The sequence below is a fragment of the Sceloporus occidentalis genome, unplaced genomic scaffold (genome assembly GCF_023333645.1).
Source record: "Sceloporus occidentalis isolate IW3139 unplaced genomic scaffold, rSceOcc1.0.p SCAF_13, whole genome shotgun sequence".
Lineage (NCBI taxonomy): Eukaryota > Metazoa > Chordata > Lepidosauria > Squamata > Phrynosomatidae > Sceloporus > Sceloporus occidentalis.
Window position 1 is genome coordinate 15806833 of NW_028316993.1, and position 16837 is coordinate 15823669.

The 16837-nt window shown below is 44.0% G+C and overlaps 1 protein-coding gene and 1 long non-coding RNA gene across 4 annotated transcripts in view; one reads left to right on the forward strand and one right to left on the reverse strand.

Annotated features, from left to right (window-relative positions):
* Nucleotides 1–16837, reverse strand: part of MAP7D1 (MAP7 domain containing 1) — a 67662-nt gene that overhangs the window by 10484 nt on the left and 40341 nt on the right. Inside the window, exons 3-9 of one of the 3 annotated variants that reach the window (XM_089478121.1) lie at nucleotides 16472–16540; nucleotides 12888–13051; nucleotides 12494–12608; nucleotides 9367–9408; nucleotides 6608–6718; nucleotides 1147–1269; nucleotides 64–209 (exon numbers count right to left, since the gene is read on the reverse strand). In XM_089478121.1, the coding sequence (XP_089334247.1) occupies nucleotides 64–209; nucleotides 1147–1269; nucleotides 6608–6718; nucleotides 9367–9408; nucleotides 12494–12608; nucleotides 12888–13051; nucleotides 16472–16540 (770 nt within the window). The remainder of the gene's footprint in view (nucleotides 1–63; nucleotides 210–1146; nucleotides 1270–6607; nucleotides 6719–9366; nucleotides 9409–12493; nucleotides 12609–12887; nucleotides 13052–16471; nucleotides 16541–16837) is intronic. The other 2 variants (XM_089478122.1, XM_089478123.1) reach the window with 2 other exon arrangements.
* On the forward strand, nucleotides 1153–6423 carry LOC149305069 (uncharacterized). Its single transcript, XR_016271797.1, has 3 exons — nucleotides 1153–1440; nucleotides 2447–2559; nucleotides 5803–6423. It is a non-coding gene; the product is annotated as an uncharacterized LOC149305069 (long non-coding RNA).

A 16837-nucleotide genomic window follows, 5' to 3' on the forward strand; every position in this document is an offset into this window, starting at 1 on the left:
GGGAGCGAACACACAGAAATCACTTCTTGCTGACACCGGGAGAGAAGGAATTGAATAACTTACAGGAGAAGCCTCAGCCTTGCGCCGTGGCGTCACATCTGGACTGCTGGTGGCCGTCCGTCGTCGCTCGGAGCAGCGGTGATGCATCCGGTGGTTGTTGCAGGGGCTGAGAGGGCTGGCAGAAGCTGAGCGAGGGCATACGGGCACCACTGGTGAGGCAATGAGAGGGATGGTCAGCAGTACTTTCGGAGCCAAGGCAGAAGGAATTTGGTTGCTGCCACACTGCAGAATTAATGCAGTTTGACACCACTTTAACTATCATGGCTCCATCCTATGGAACCCTGGGATTTGTCATTTGTTCTAGCACCAGAGCTCTCTAACAGAAAAGGATCACTCTTTCACAATACTGCAAATCCCAGTATTCAATAGCATTGAGCCATTGCAGTTAAAGCAGTGTGAAACTGCATCAGTTCTGCATTGTAGATGCAGCCTAAGTCTAGGAATGAAACCCAACAAGTCACAGAGATGCCATAGCATTGAGCCATGGCAGTTAAAGCAGTGTCAAACTGCATTAATTCTGCAGTGTAGATGCAGCCTAAGTCCGTGAATGAAATCCAACATGGCACAGAGATTACATTATTCCTGCTCCCAACCTTGGAAGCACGACTCTGGTAACAGTGGCTAGAGCCGAACACTGTTTTTGAGGTAGTGGGGCTCTTGGAAAGACTGGAAAAGTTACTTTTTAAACTGTAGCTGTCATAACCTCCTGACAACATCACTACTGTTTGTGGTATTTTAAGTTGTAGTCCAAAAAAAGCAACTTTTATCATTCAGTTTCAGATTCCTTCAAATGGAGTTTTAAACTCACTATATCATGTGCTTCAAAAAAGGGTAACTCTGTTATTTTGAGAGGTTTTTTATTTCTCTTCTCTTACTAATTTCTGTAAACTTTGAGAGATCACAAGATTGTGATTTTTCATTGTCATAAGCCCTCCTGAATGGTGCAAATGCACCAGAATGCATGATGTAAATGTATAATCAGAAAAGCGAAAGAAAGAAAGAAAACAACCCAGAATTCATTTTGTTGATCTTATTCTGCATATTACTGTCCGGTCATATTATTTATTTGTTTCAGCTCCCACCTACCTTGGTCCTTGCCATTTCCAGCAAGCGTCACAGCACTCCGGCTGCGTGCCAAGAAGGACAGCGTTGGTGTCATGAGTCGGTCCACGATGCTACTCTCCCAAGGGCTGAGTTGTAGGCTGCGGTCTAACAGCAGGAAAGACAGACAAGACAGGTTTAGTTAAGCCACGACCGGATTATTTTCAAGTTTCAAGTCTCACCTGGCACACCAGATCTCAGCAAGGAGGAGCCTTAACATTGCTTCAGCAAAGATTAGAACATCTGGAGCTGTTTCACATAGGAAAATGGTTGGATAAGGTGAGGCATGCTCAATATTGCGCAAATAATACACACTGGATGGAAATTCTGTTGGTTAGTCCCAACTAGAATAGACCTGTTGAATCAACTGTTCAATGATGAGTCAAGACATCCCATTGATTCCCTGGGTCTATTCTAGTCTGGACAAACTACAGGATTTAGGCCATTGTGAGTAGAAAATTGATATGGGGAAGCTTTTTTTCCTTTCTCATAATATTGTGCGCCCACGTCATATGCTGAAAGCCGTGTGGGAGCGCGCAGGGTGCAAGGGATGGCGCATTCCATTGTGACTAATGGGGTGCGCACCTGTGGCATGCGCCACTGCGCCACCGCGCCACCACATGCACGAGCCCCATTCAGTTAAATGGAGCTTGAGTATGCGTGGTATTTGCTTTGCACAGGGGAGTCCGGAACAGATCCCCCGCGTAAAGCATGGGCGGACTGTACTAGAACTCCATGGATTTGCTGATGGTGAAAAATGGGAGAAGAAAAGAACTGCCATTTCACACAGTGCATACTTTAAACTGTGGAATTCAGTGCCATAAAATGTAACGATGATGTCTGCCAACTTAAGACAGCTTTGGAGGGGGATGGAAAGAATTTACAGAAGGCAGGTCCATCTGCAGATCACTAAGATGAAGCTGTCATACTCTGGACATACTATGAGATGATATGACTCACTGGTAAAAATGGTAACTGCTCAGTAAATTGGAAGGCAGTAGGAAAAGAGGGAGACTGAATTATGAATGGATTGATTCCATCAAGGCAGCCATGGCCCTGAGTTTGCAAGCCCTCAGAAGAGCAGTTGATCCCTGGAGCTCTTGGAGATCTCTTCATAGGGTTGACTTGAGGGCAAATAAGAACAAAACAACAAGGACCATCCTAGTCATGTTGCATACATGCTATCTCCAGGACCAGAGGCAGAATGTTTCTGTATATCAGTTGCTGGGGAACATAAGATGGAGGGTATAGCTGCACTCATGTCCTGTTCATGGACTTTCCCCAGGTTGGAAACTCTGCAAATGGAACAGTGGACTAGAAAGGCTTTCAGGCTGACTATCCTGCCTTATGTTCTTATGCGCTCCAGACCTATATTATCCTCAAAGGCCAACACTCCAGGTATGAAGCCAACTTTCCACTAGGCATTTTAACTTCTAAGATAGCTGAACACAGACGAATGAGCAATGCAAAATACAGGGCTGAAAGAATACCTATGTTCCATCTCGAACAGGAGATATTTCTTACTTAATGAGTTAAATTCAAGCAGATACCGAGGACACAATCCACAAAATTACAAACAATGTTGACACAAGTTGAGATTTAGCTCACCAAGGTCTACAAAGCCCCCCTGGCGTGAGCCACTGCATGGCATAATAGAGACAGATATTACTGTTTCCCATGCCAAAGGGTGATGTGGGAAGGAACAAGCAAAAGGTATGATCGGGACTTGTCTCTTCAACAGTTTGCCAAAACAAAAGCTTGTTCCAGAAAGACATCTTCATTTCCAGTGTCCACAGGTTAAGCATATATATATAAAAAAGGGTGTGTGTGTGTTTAATTCACGTTAACAATGCCGACTTTATATTTTTCCAGATGCATAATATTAGCTTTACCAAATGCTTTAAGTATTGCTTCCAGTCCCCACACCCATACATTAACCACATTAAAATCGTATGAAATGAGACACACACAAAAAGACAAACTGTTTTTGCAAATAGGACTTGGGTCAAGGGAAACGGGGGAACAGAGGATCAGGATGATCCCAGGTTTGAGCAACACAGGTTGAGTCTCCCTTATCCAGAATTCTGAAATCCAAAATCCAAAACGTTTTTCCCCAGGTGGCCGAGACAGTGGCACCTTTGCTTTCTGAAGGTGTGCACAAACTTTGTTTCATGCACAAAATTATTAAAATATATATATTGTATACCTTCAGACTACGTTTATAAGGTGTAAATGGAACATAAATAAATTTTGTGTTTAGTGTTGGGCCCCATGTTAAAGATATTATGTACATATATGCAAATGCAGTATTCCAAAATAAAATAAAATAAAATCCAAAATACCTCTGGCCCCAAGTATTTCAGATAAGGGAGATGCAACCTGCATTGCAAATATATTACCGAATGCTAGAGTTGTGTTTATTGATTAGAAATGGTTAATTGAAAAAAAATGGATGTTTGTAAAGCTTATTTGGGATCTCCCTGTTCATGGCATAAATCCCCTTTTGCGTGTGTGTTTTCGTGTGTAGGGGGAAACTAGCTGAATGATTCTGTCGCAAGGCCTCACCCAATTCCACATCTATGAACAATTCAGCCAAAGCCCAGTGACGCTCTTTGTCAGCTCAGACAAGCCAGCCCCTCCTTGCTCTGCCATTCCCTCTCACCTCTTCCAGCATCTTGTTCGGATGCCTGGGGTATTTTTAATCATCACTAAGCAACAAGAAAACAAAACAGCTTGGAACGGAAATACTATCCTCACAAGTGGGGATAGATGTGGGGAGGAGCGCATGGAGAGCAGCTGATTCTGGGACTGGGTGGATCTGCTTGCAACATTCAGTGCCTGAGATCCCAGACTAAACAAGGACGGGCCCAGTGTAGATAGAGCTCCGTGAAAACACACATATGTTTGCACATGTGTGAGTGGAGGCAGGAGTGTCCCTTTATAGAGAGCGCCAGCAGTCAGGCAGACACTAGATTTACATGGAAAAGAGTCTGGGTTCACTTATCAATGGAAGAAACTAAGTTCTGCCTGATACATTGGAAAAATTTTCTTGGCTTCATGTCATGACTTCATCCTGTGGAGTCCTGAGTTTTGTAATTTGGAGAGGTATTCACGCTGGTCTGTCAGAGATCTATGGTGCCTCACCAAACTACAAACTCCAGGATTCTGTAGGATATAGCCATGGCAGTTAAAGCAGTATCCATCAGTAAGTAAGGGGAGGGAGCATAAGGGATAAATGACCAACACTATGCGAACTATTAATAAAATAATAATTTTTAAAACCTAAAATGTGGTGTGTGCCCAGATTTATGGACTCGGCCGCTCGCTCCTAGCTGAGGCTGAGAGCAGCATACCAGAACCTTGCACTACATGCCACCAGTTTTAAGGCTGCATGTGAAAGATGGGTGGGTATGAAGCTGGGTATCCAGCCAAATATCTTCCGTATAAAATGCCTCTCAGATTGCAGGAAAGGTCAGTCAACCTACACTTCTTCTGCCTGACACGCTCTCTCAGTTCAAATCCAGCACTCAGCTACACGAAGAAAAAAAATCCATTGGTATTCCTTTGGCTTGCATGCAGCCTTGCACAAAAGAGTTGGGCAACAGCATTTGTGGATACCAAGACATTAATTCTGTGCCTGTTAGTGAATTCTAGCCCAGCCCTTCTGCATACAGCTGGGAGCTATAATATCTTGTATTCTGATGAGAATTAAGCCATGTTAGATATTCTCACCTTTTAGATCTTTCTAAAAATAAGGCTGAATCAAGCCTTAGTTGTGTTTTGTTCCTACTGAAATCAATGGGATAATCGTAATCAATGGCTAAGGTGTCTCGCTGCATTCAATGGGACAAAAGCGCAGTTAGCATCGGCATCCAAACCACAAAATATCTGAGGCAACATTTTAAATTGACCCTCCAGGCCTTATTTGCTCACGCAAGGTCAGTGCAATTCCTTCTTGGTTACTAGTCTAGTCAATCTATTTGTGGGATACATAGGTCTGAAGGAGCGAACTGGCTTAAAAAACAAAACATTAGGTTAGGGAGGAAGTTTAGCATACATCCATAATGTAATTTGAATGACTGCCTTGCTTGGTCTTTCAGCTTTTACAGCTCCTTATGCCCCCCTGGCTTTCCTCTAAGAAGAAGGGATGGACAATGTGTGGCCCTCCAGATGTTGCTGGACTGCATCTATAACCATCACTCTCCATCAACCATGGCTTGTGGGAGCTATAGTCTGACAACATCTGGATGGCCAAAGGTCACCCATCCCTTTGTTAAATGAATATGCCAGCCACAGATGCTGGCGCAATGTCAGGAATAAACCCTTCTAGAACATGGCCACATGGCCCGAAAAACCCACAAAAACCATGAAAGCCTTCACAAAGATAGTAGTTACTTCTAATGCAAGTACTTATTAAAACAGTAGATAGTACTCATCAGCCTAGGAGAAGAATGTCCATGCTCTGGTATTTCTTTCTGGGTGAGAGAGAAGAGCAATAGCAAAAATGGTCCTCCAAAAATGGTGGCCATTCTGGAATAAGCTACATATTGAAGGAGTGTATGTTGTCTGTTCTTCTCTGGAACTGCAGTTTCATTCTCATATAATTTTGTGGACCGTATTCTATTCTTGAACTCCCTCTAGAAGCCAAGATGACTAAACTGAGACCATCATACTTTGGACATACCATGAGAAGACATGACACAGTAGACGTGACACACTAGAAAAAACAATGATGCTTGAAAAGGCAGCAGGAAAAGAGGAAGAAAGCATTCCAGGTGGATGGATTCAATCAAGGAAACAATGACCCTGAGTCTGCAAATTCAGAGCAGGATTGTTGAGGACATGGTAACTTGGATGTCTTTCGTTCATAGGTTACCATAAGTCAAAATTAACTTGATGGTTCCACAAATCGACTCATGCAGTTAAACGATGAAGATTCAGTGTGAACTCTTGCATCAAGGTAAATCCAAATTCCACGTGAGGGACCACAATGAACTTTGCATTTCCTTGCATTGGCACCTGTTTGCATAATGTTTCTGCACATCACAGAGCAGGGCAAGGCGCTCTGCCCACAAAAGAAACCCTACCAAGCTCCACCTTCCGTTTCTGGGCTTGCACCAGCCCTCACCCATACAATTGCATGGCTCTCCTGGCAGCCAAGAGGACTAGAAACTTGCATTTAAAAAATTAGTACTATGGTGCTAACTTATGTACGAAATACCCAATTCTGCACTTATGTATTTGTACGGATCTTCTGCCTACATGCCCAATTTCAAATCTGTGGCATTGTGTGTGTGTATGTGTGTGTTTTAAAAAAAGTTCTTAGTATTTTTAAACACATTACTTGGCCCTGATCCTGTGGGACAGGAATGGGATAGGAAGGGTAAAGAACAGCCTTGCCCGCTACCTCCCCTCGCACTGCTGGGTGCCCCCAAGGGTCTCTTACTTCTACTGGGTGAGTTCCAGAGGGTGGCAGAAGATTTGGAGAGGCGCTTGTTGATTATAGAGTCCACATGTTTGGGGAGGTTTACAGCAGAGAGGGAGCACCTGCTGGCACCTATGAGAGGGAAAAGACACACGGGCGTTAAGGGCAGTGGGGCAGGAGCTGGTAGACATGCAAGCATGCAGCAGCAGAGGTCATGCAGTGAAGAGGGCAGAGGGCGAAGGAGTTGTTTGCAGGGGCAGGGTGTGCCAGCTTACACCACCTTTTGCCTGTCTGCAGGGACGCAACATCACATACCTGTTTATGTGCCAGTCCACAGCCTGAGGTTAGGCACAGCAACCACACTTGGCTCCAGGGTGTGCCACTAGCTATGCAAAAGCCTTGTGGTGGTGCATATGCAGTCCACAGGTTTGGGGTGTACCTACACCGCACAATTATAGCTCCTACATATCAGATCAGCTGCCATGGATCCATCCTATACAATCCAGGGATGTGTAGTTCAGTGAGGCACACCAAATTCTTCAGTACATTCCCCTGAACAACACCACTGGAGTGCTAAGCACCTCACCAACCTACAAATTCCAGGATTCCATCGGACGGAGCCAAAGCAACTAAAGGAGCACCTAAGTAGTGAATTGTACAAGGTGGATACATCCCAACATAGCCTGGAGATTGCTGTTGGTTCTGGGTAGTGCCACACAATGCCCAGTTTGGCCAGCCAGAAGGACCCCTATAATCCTCCTTCAGCATCCATGTGGCAGCAGCAGAAGATGGTGCAGGCATGGATTCAACATCCCAACTGTACTCAGTTGTACAATTTTATATATTCTGTTTACACTGTCATGCTGAATACAAGATGGAGGCCAGGCTGTAAGATAGGAAACGGACATCTCCAGCTCCAAGTATGTCACTTTTCAGGCTAAGAAAAACTCACGATGAACATCCATGCATGCATCTAATTATATTACCTTGTGTATTTTACTGTCTATCAGACATTACGTTTAAAAAGCAATTGAGTTAGTCTTAGTTAGTTTGCCATTATAGTGAACTACCAACATTAGTTAGTTGCCAACACAGGTACGATTTTAAAAGTAACTCACAAAACTGAGCGAGTTACTTTCAGTTACTTTAAACAATGACAATTGTATGCTACAAGCCATGTTTTGGTCTTTGATACAAAACACAGCCAGCCCTCCATATCCATGGATTCTGCATCTACCGATTCAACCATCCACAGCTTGAAAATATTCATTCACACACAAAAATCCAAAAAGCAAACTTTAATTTTGCTATTTTCTATAAGCGATACCATTTTATCATGCCACTGTATATAATGGGTCTTCGGTATCCATGGATCTTGGTATCCAGGGGGGATCCTGGAACCAAACCCCAACATATACCAAGGGACCACTTTACATTGTGTTCCCATCAATCTGCTTGCCACCTCAACACCTACAATATAAGAGAAATCAGCAACATAAACCTGTAGTTGTACTTGGTATTCCACCTCCTCTTTTAGACAGCCCATACCCCTGTATTTCTTTCATTTTACACAATTGTAGCACTTTGATACCACCTTAAATGCCATGGTCCATCCTATGGAATTCTGAAATCTGTAGTTTCTTGAGCAATTTAAAGTTCTCTGCCAGAGAGTACTAATGCCTCACTACACTACAAATCCCAGGAATCCATAAGATGTAGCCATGAAAGTTAAAGTGGAATCATAGTGCTATGATTGTACAGAATGAAAGAAACCTAAGTCTAAAAGTACCTTACAAAGTTATAGCCACACCACAAAAGGAGTGAAGCCATTTCTCATTAGGTTGTGTAACTTAGTCATGCCTTTATAATTGCAAATAAGGAATTGTAAGTAAGAGCACCAGCGTGGTGTAAGGGTTTGAGGGTCGGACTACGATGCTGGAGATCAGGGTTCAATTCCCCACTCGGACATGAAACCCACTGAGTGACCTTGGATAAGTCACACTTTCTCAGCATCAGGGGAAGGCAATGGCAAACCTCTTCTGAACAAATCTTGCCAAGGGGAAAAAATGCACGATAGGTTCGCCTTAGGGTTTTGGTAAGTCAGAAATAACTTGAAGGCACACAACTACAAAAATAGCTGCACATGACGCATCGCTTCCAAACATCGCTGGCTTTTTTATTGGATAGTGTGGTTCGCCACTACTAGATTCTTCCACGCAAATCTGTCAGAGTAAACTGTATTGTGATATCCCCCCCCCCCCAGAGTAACATGGCTCTTAATATCGTTGCTTAACATCTTCCACAGCTACGTTGAATGCAAACCCAACTAGGAGTGAGTGCAGCTGGCACATGCATCAGAGTGCAGAATGTGGCCACAGGGCATGAACCCACTTTCCTTCTTATATGGGTTCATGGAATGTATGCAGAAGGCCATGAGAGCAATTTGGAGAGCAGCCGGCACTTGCAGCATCAGTATGCCAGTTGGGAGGAGAAGAAAGAAAGAAAATGTATGGAGAAGGTGCAGGAATCCATCTATTCAAGGCCCTGACAGCTTAAAGTGATGATCCTGGTTGCAGGGGGAGATTTGGAGTGGACCAATGAGTCGCATGAGGTGAAATAATTCCCCTGTACAATAGACGGAGATGTTTCAGGGTGCCACAAAGCCAGTGTGATGTAGTGCTTAGTATCCTGTGTGGGGCTGGGACTTCGGGAGACGCAGGTGTCCCCTTGAGCCATATTGAGTGGTCTTGGGCTTTTGACTCTCCTTTAGACTGACCTACCTTGTAAGTTTGTTGTGAAGATTAAAGTGGGAAGGAGGCCTCCTGGAGCTCATCAGAGGAAAGATAGGACAGGAACATAACAAATGAATCCATTAATAAAGCATCCCATGCTATATAGCTACAGAATGCGACCGAGAAGCTTCCTCCAACCGGGTGCCCCAGTCAGATATGCTGGACTACAACTCCCACTATCCCCAGCCAGCATGGCCAATATACTTGAGTTCTTAACAGTCCACCATGCGATTTAGCAGAATATGGATTTGGATAAGCAAAGGGAACTTGGGTTCAAAGCCCTTTTCAGCCAGATACAAAAGCAAGTAAAGAAATAATTGTGCAAATGGAAGGGCTTTAAACATGTACAGAGTGTCCTTTGACTGTTACTTGGCCAAGTCACACTCTCTCAACCTCAGAGGAAGGCAATGGCAAACTTCCTATAAACAAATCTTGCCCAGAAAATCCCATGGTCATTTTCGCCTTAGGATCGCTGTAAGTTGGAAACGACTTGAAGGCACCCAGCAACCAATTTCGAAAAACAATAAACCTTGCCTGTACTTCCAAAATAAAATAAAGTAAAATCCAACACAAATAATCCTTTCTGTGATGTTCAACTTTGAAAAGTATAAAAAGCAAAGGAAAGAAAGAAAGAAAGAACATACCTATAAATATTTGCAACACCATCCCACCCTCATAAGCAGACAACTTGCCACCAGAGATATGTTGAATAATGCATGGCCCTTCCAGGAGTTATTGGGCCACAATTCCCACAGCCAATGGAGATGGATGATGGGAGCTGGAGTCCCAGAATACCTCAAGGCCCACATGCTCCCCACCCTTGTATCAGAAAAGTTGTGACCTTTTGGGAAAACTACGGCATGTTTGGATAATCTGGGACCATTCTTGAATGAAGGATTCCAAGGGGAATCAAGGCAAACAGAAGAAATCCCACTCTGTGTTTTATAACAAAAGGCAGACATGGGATGTGGGAGGACAGTCTTCAATTCCTGAACAGAGAAGAGGCTTCTGTGCACAAAGGCCCATCCCTGGAAGTTGATGCAGCCTAGTGACTAAGAGGAGAATGAGCGATGAGTCAGGATGTCCCGGGAACGAATCTTACCCCTGCTATGAACTCCTTCATGTTTGCTTTAGACAAGCCTCTGTCTTTCTCTGCCTCTGAATCTTGGCTGGAATTAGGTCATCATACAGTCTTGAATGCTACTGACCTTGTCTGCTTTTAGAAGCTAAGCAGTACAGGGCCTGATGAGTAGGTGGATCATGAATCTTGAGGCAGGGCTAGGAAAAGAATCCGGCCTGCAAGCTTGGAGAGCCATTGCTGCCACTCAAAGCTGGCAATACTGGGTTGGATGGGCCAAGGGTACGATACAGATAAAGCAGCTAGCTGTGTTCCTACAGAACCGATCTACCTAAGAACATTAGATGAGCCCTGCTGGATCAAAGCAAAGGCCTGTCTAGTGCAGTATTCTGGCTGAGATCCTACATTGAGCAGGTGAAGTGGAGTGCTCCATCCCAACATTTCTGTATTACACCTTTGCACTTGTCAAGCTCTAGGAGAGTGAGGAGGGGAAGAAGCAGATAGACAAATCACACACTGAAGAAGCAGCTGGTCTCAGTTTGGAGGGGGAAAGACATGAGGATGCACTCACAGATGCCGTATACTCTATTCTTCTTTCCCCTTGGAGCCCAGACCAGGGGTTCCAGGGATACAGAACAGACCCTTGCATCCCACCCAAAACAAGGCATATGCACATGTAAGCAAAATTTGCTTACACTTATCACTAACAGGATTACACCCTCTGTTTCCAATAGTTTCCCAGTGGTGAGGTGTCTGGTAAACCTTTGAGGAGGGCATAAAGGCTCATAAACTACCCTCATTTATAGCTCCTTTTTGATGTCCAGTACTCAAGCAGTACAATTCTTCAGACTAACTGAAAGAAATTGGCAGCATGAGCTTTCATACACTTCAGTCTACTTCCACAGATGCATTTGACTGAAGTCTATGAAAGCTCATGCTGCCAACTTCTTTTAAAAGGAGGGCGACTAAAATGGTGAAGGGTCTGGAAACCATGTCCTATGAGGAACGACTTAGGGAGCTGGGGATGTTTAGCCTGGAGAGGAGAAGGTTAAGAGGTGATATAATAGCCCTGTTTAAATACTTGAAGGGATGTCACATTGAGGAGGAAGCCAGCTTGTTTTCTGCTGCTCCAGAGCCTAGGACCTAGAGCAATGGATGCAAGCTACAGGAAAAGAGATTCCACCTCAACATTAGGAGGAACTTCCTGACAGTAAGGGCTGTTCGACTGTGGAACAAACTCCCTCGGAGTGTAGTAGAGTCTCCTTCCTTAGAGATCTTTAAACAGAGGCTGGATGGACATCTGTCGGGGATGCTTTGACTGTGATTTCCTGCATGGCAGGGGGTTGGACTGGATGGCTCTTGTGGTCTCTTCCAACTTTATGATTCTATGATTCTTTCAGTTAGTCTCAAGGGTGCTACAAGATATCTCTAAGTACTGATTCTACAGACTAACACAGCTATATCTTTGAATTCTTCAGACTGTAGAGTTTTCATTTAGTCCCCACCAAGGCAAAGACATCAAGGCATAGAGTGGGCCAGCTGTATTGGTAAGCTAGCTATCCATGGATTTGAACACCAACAGATTGCCTTGTCCCATATTACTCAATGGCCACTCAATGCAGATATGCAGACTTTGCCACCCGCTGAATATTATGGGGAGCATCTGTGTTTTCCCCCATCCTCAGGGACCCCGGAATCAAACCACCACAGATGGGAAGGTCCCACTTTAACCTTCATCATGCGAGAGCATCTGTTGACCAGTGATGCACTGAAACTTGAGGTGGTGCCCCATCAAAAGGTACAGAGCAAAGGCCAGCTGTTGCCATGCAAAATAAAACAAAATAAAGAGCTTGCACTGATCTCTGATGACGGTACAAAGGTCCCTTTCGTATTCAGGCACATGCGCGTGCAAAAGCAACTTGAGGGTCGCTGCCATGCCAACCCTCTTCCTCATGGGCAAATGCCACACTGGTGCTATCCTGCATGCACCTTCCCCCAGTCCCAGAGAGAATTTATGCACAGATAGTCTCCACTCACCATCCTTGTGAACAGGGGAGCCCTGGTGCAGCGCACCGGCCCATGACCACCGTTGTTGCCGGATTTCGGCCCAGGTTTTCTTTGCAGAGCGCTGGATGGCAGCTTCGTACCGTTCCTGAGGAAGATGAAAGAGAGGAAGGGAAAGACGTCAAGACATGGCTAGCAGCTATGCTAGGGTCTTGGCATTGTTGCAAGAAACAGGAGAGACTACAAGTCCCTGAATCATAGTGCTATATGTTATAACTCTAGTATTTCCTTTTTCTTTTCAAGGATAGGAGGAATGGCAAACTGGGAATTCTCTTGTTTGGTTTTAATTTCTGTTGAATGTACATTTTTTCCCTATGGCAAACTCCCCTCTTTCCTGCCTCTTTCATTTGCTCTGTCTCAAGCCAACCTTGTTCTTCTCCAGCTTCTGACGCTGGCGCTCTTCCAAGGCTGCTCGACGCTTCTCGGCTCGAACTCGCTGCTCTTCGAGTCTCCGCCGCCGCTCTTCCAGCTGTTTTTCCCGCAAGACCCGGGCCTTCTCCTCCTTTTCCAGCCACAGGGCCCGTTTGGCTGCTATTGGGCCAGCGATCAAGGGAAGGAAAAGACAAACACAGATGGGATGTAGTGATAGAGTGCACAGTCTGGGCCTGCAGACATAGACACATTCGCTCACCCCTGGGGCATCTTACGTTACATCAAAATGGCATGGTTTTCATTTCATCCAACAAGTCTCCCAGGAAAAGAGAAGGCGAGCATTTGGGGGAAGCCATCTGATGATACATCTGAAGGAAAAGCCAAGCTGGAGGAGAACAAAAGCTCAACCCAGCCAGTATCCCATCCTCCAGATAGCATGGTCTGCAGCTCCCATCATCCCCACCCAGGCTCAGGAGAGTAGCCCTCCTTCAGATCTGGCTGCAAAACCATGCTCCTTGGCCTCCTTCACATTTTAATGACCATGTTTGTATTACAGGTTTTAGTTATTGGTCCTCCACCAAGGAATTTTGTGATGGGTCCCTTGCTGAGAGAAAGGAGGGAGATAAATTAAATATAAATATATATATAATGGGGTTGGGACAAAAATTCTAATAGAAAGGGTAAGCGGCTAAGACTGCATCCACATTGCAGAAAGAATCCAGTTTGACATTACTTTAACTGTTATGGCTCAATGCTGTGTGGAATAATGGGGATTGTAGTTTTGTGAGACATTTTGCTTTCTCTGTCTGAGAGCTCTGGTACCACAACAAACTACAATTGCCAGACTTCCATAGCATGCAGCAATGACAGTTAAAGTGGTGTCAAACTGGATTCTTTCTGCAGTTTGGATGCAGCCACAGATGTGTTCCCTTTGCATCATTGGTCATATCATGAAATACAGAGAAAGCAATTAGGAACCCATAGGAGGAATGGCAAATTGTTCTCTTAGTTTTAACTTCTGTGGAGTGCACCAAATAGCCTTGGAAATTCTCTGGTGTTTCTCATCATTTATTCCTCAAAGCTGCCATAAGAAGATAGCATTTTCCTGATCACTGACCTGGTCCATTCCCCCCCTAAATCTAGAGATTAAAATTAAATATTCTATTGTATTGGTGTTTCTTTGGTTTATTACTTGATTTCTTTTCTATTTTGTGGGTTCTGATATTGTAATGAGACCCAGAATATGGAATGGTTTGAGCATTGGACTCTGGAGATCAGAGTTTGAATTCATGCTAGGCCATGCGAGGCATGAGGCAGACAGAATGATAAATATAATAGATAGATAGATGATAGTTAGATGATAGATAGATGATAGATAGATAGATAGATAGATAGATAGATAGATAGATGATAGATAGGATAGTTAGATACTTTAGATAGATAGACAGATAAATACTATAGAAGACAGACAGACGGATGGACGGACAGACAGGATAGACAGACAGATAAGGTATTTAGTTTAGATAGATGACAGACAGACAGATAAATATTGTAGATAGATACTTTAGAGAGATGACAGACAGACAAAGAAACAGATAAATAATGTAAACAGATAGATAAGATGGACAGATATTTTAAATAGATGACAGACAAACAGATAAATATTGTAGATTAGATGGATAAAAGAGAACAATAGGACATATAGATATTTTAGATAGATGGCAGGCAGGCAAAGAGATAAATATTGTAGCTAGATAAAAGAGAGAGAGAGAGAGAAAAGAAAAGAACAGATAGATAGATGGCAGACAGACAAAGAGATAAATATTGAGAAAGAAAGAAAGAAAGAAAGAAAGAAAGAAAGAAAGAAAGTAGATAGATGGCAGGCAGACAAAGAGATAAATATTGTAGCTAGCTAGAGGAAGGAAGGAAGGAAGGAAGGAATAGAATAGAATAGAATAGAATGATGACAGACAAACAGATACGAAACAGAATTTTGTTCCAATGAAGAGGAGGGAAGAAATGATAAAAGCAGATGGAAACTGACCAAGCAGGGAGGGAGCTGCAATAACTAAATACACACACAAACACACACACAGCACCAGGTACAAACTTCACAACTGGTGACCGCAGGCAGGGTATGGGAGACCCCAACCCAACCATTGTGGAGCAGGATGCTAGCAGGAGGGAGAGAAGGGAAGTTGCACTTTGGGCCATGCACAAAAGGAGAGGGAGCTGGCTTGAAAAACTCATTCAGGCCAAACAAAAGGGGAATGGGGGTGGAAAGTGATTTAGACAAGCGCGGCCCTGAAAGTGACGGTGTGGAGGGCAGCGGGAGGGAGGTCACTGGAGCAGAGAGCAGCACCCAGCAAATTTAATGACTACCACTGACTGATCCCATTGCCTGGGAAAGGAATGTTCTCAGCCCAGACATTCCCTCCACAGCTCACAGTTGCGCATGGCAGCAAAGGGACCCACCATCCTTGCCCCCTCAATCTTTGTGCATCTGTTGGGACAGCAGGAAAGAAAAACAGAAGCAGGAGGCCGCTTTTCCCACTCAAGAATCTGTACATATGCAAGACAGGCTCTCAAATGACATTGTCTGCAAGAAAATGCATGCAAACCTGCCTTTTAAAAATGAGCAAAACCTCCATCCACAGAAAAGGTCTGGGGAAATTTAGCCATTGCTTTCCCATATTCACCTTCCCAACCTCAAATCCCCGCATTCCAGGTTTTTGTTGTTGTTTTTGTTTTAAACGAAAGGTACATTTTTGGTTTTTTGTGGGGGTTTTTGGGCTATGCGGCCATGTTCTAGAAGAGTTTATTCCTGACGTTGCACCAGCATCTGTGGCTGGCATCTTCAGGGAATATGTTTTGGGTTCACATAAAGGGTATTCCTCCAGCGTTTCAATGACAAAACAAACACTATCACAAAGGAAGCTATCTCTTAAACCTCTCCATAGCTTGATTTTTTTTAAAAAACGGTATGTCTGGCATGGTGTTGTGGTTTGCGCATTGGACCAGGGTTCAAATCTTTGCTTGGCCACAGAAACCCACTGGGTAATCTTGGGCAATCATATATACTCAGCCCCTACAACAGTGATTCCTAAACTTTAGTCTCCAGCTGTTTTGGACTTCAAGTCCCAAAAGCCCAAGCCAGTTTGGTCAACTGTCAAGACTATGGAGACCTGAAGTCCAAAACATCTGGAAGACCAAAGTTTGGGAACCACTGCCCTAGAAGAAGCCATTGGGTAAGTCACACTCTCTCAGCCTCAGAGGAAGGTAAAGGCAAATCCACTCTGAACAAATCTTGTCAAGAAAACCCCATGATAGGGTCGGCTTTAGAGTCGACTTGAAGGCATGCACCAACAACAAAAATGACAATATAAGGGTTGCTTCACTGATTCTCCAGGCTAAGAATCAACTCCAAACAGAATAATAGCTACACCTGGAGCACCAGATCAGCACTAAGAGGATGGGATTCTGGATGTATTGTTAGATGCGGAACAGTATATATTCTATATTGTGTGCCAGATGCCCTCAGATACATGGCACAAATACACACATGAAGCTGCCGCTTACCCAGATGTTTGGCTCGTTCCTCACGCCTTTCTCGGGCCTGTTTATGCCTGGCCTGAGCCTTCTGTGTATCTGGGGGAGAGAGAAAGACATTAAGACTCCATGATATCACTTCAAGTCTTAGATTTATCATGCATTACAATTGCAAGCTTGCCCATTTCTGCAAATTCATACGGTGTCCACAATAGGTTTTCTTGAAATGGAATTGTGGTCTCTTTCCATCTCTGTGCCTAAATCATTCTCGCAGCAGTTTTCATACAACGCGAAACTCTTGCATGCTTTTTCTCTAGTTGATCATCCAGTATATTGGATAACATTTTATTAACTTTTAAGATATGTGATTAATTTCTGAATAGATACAGTTGAGTA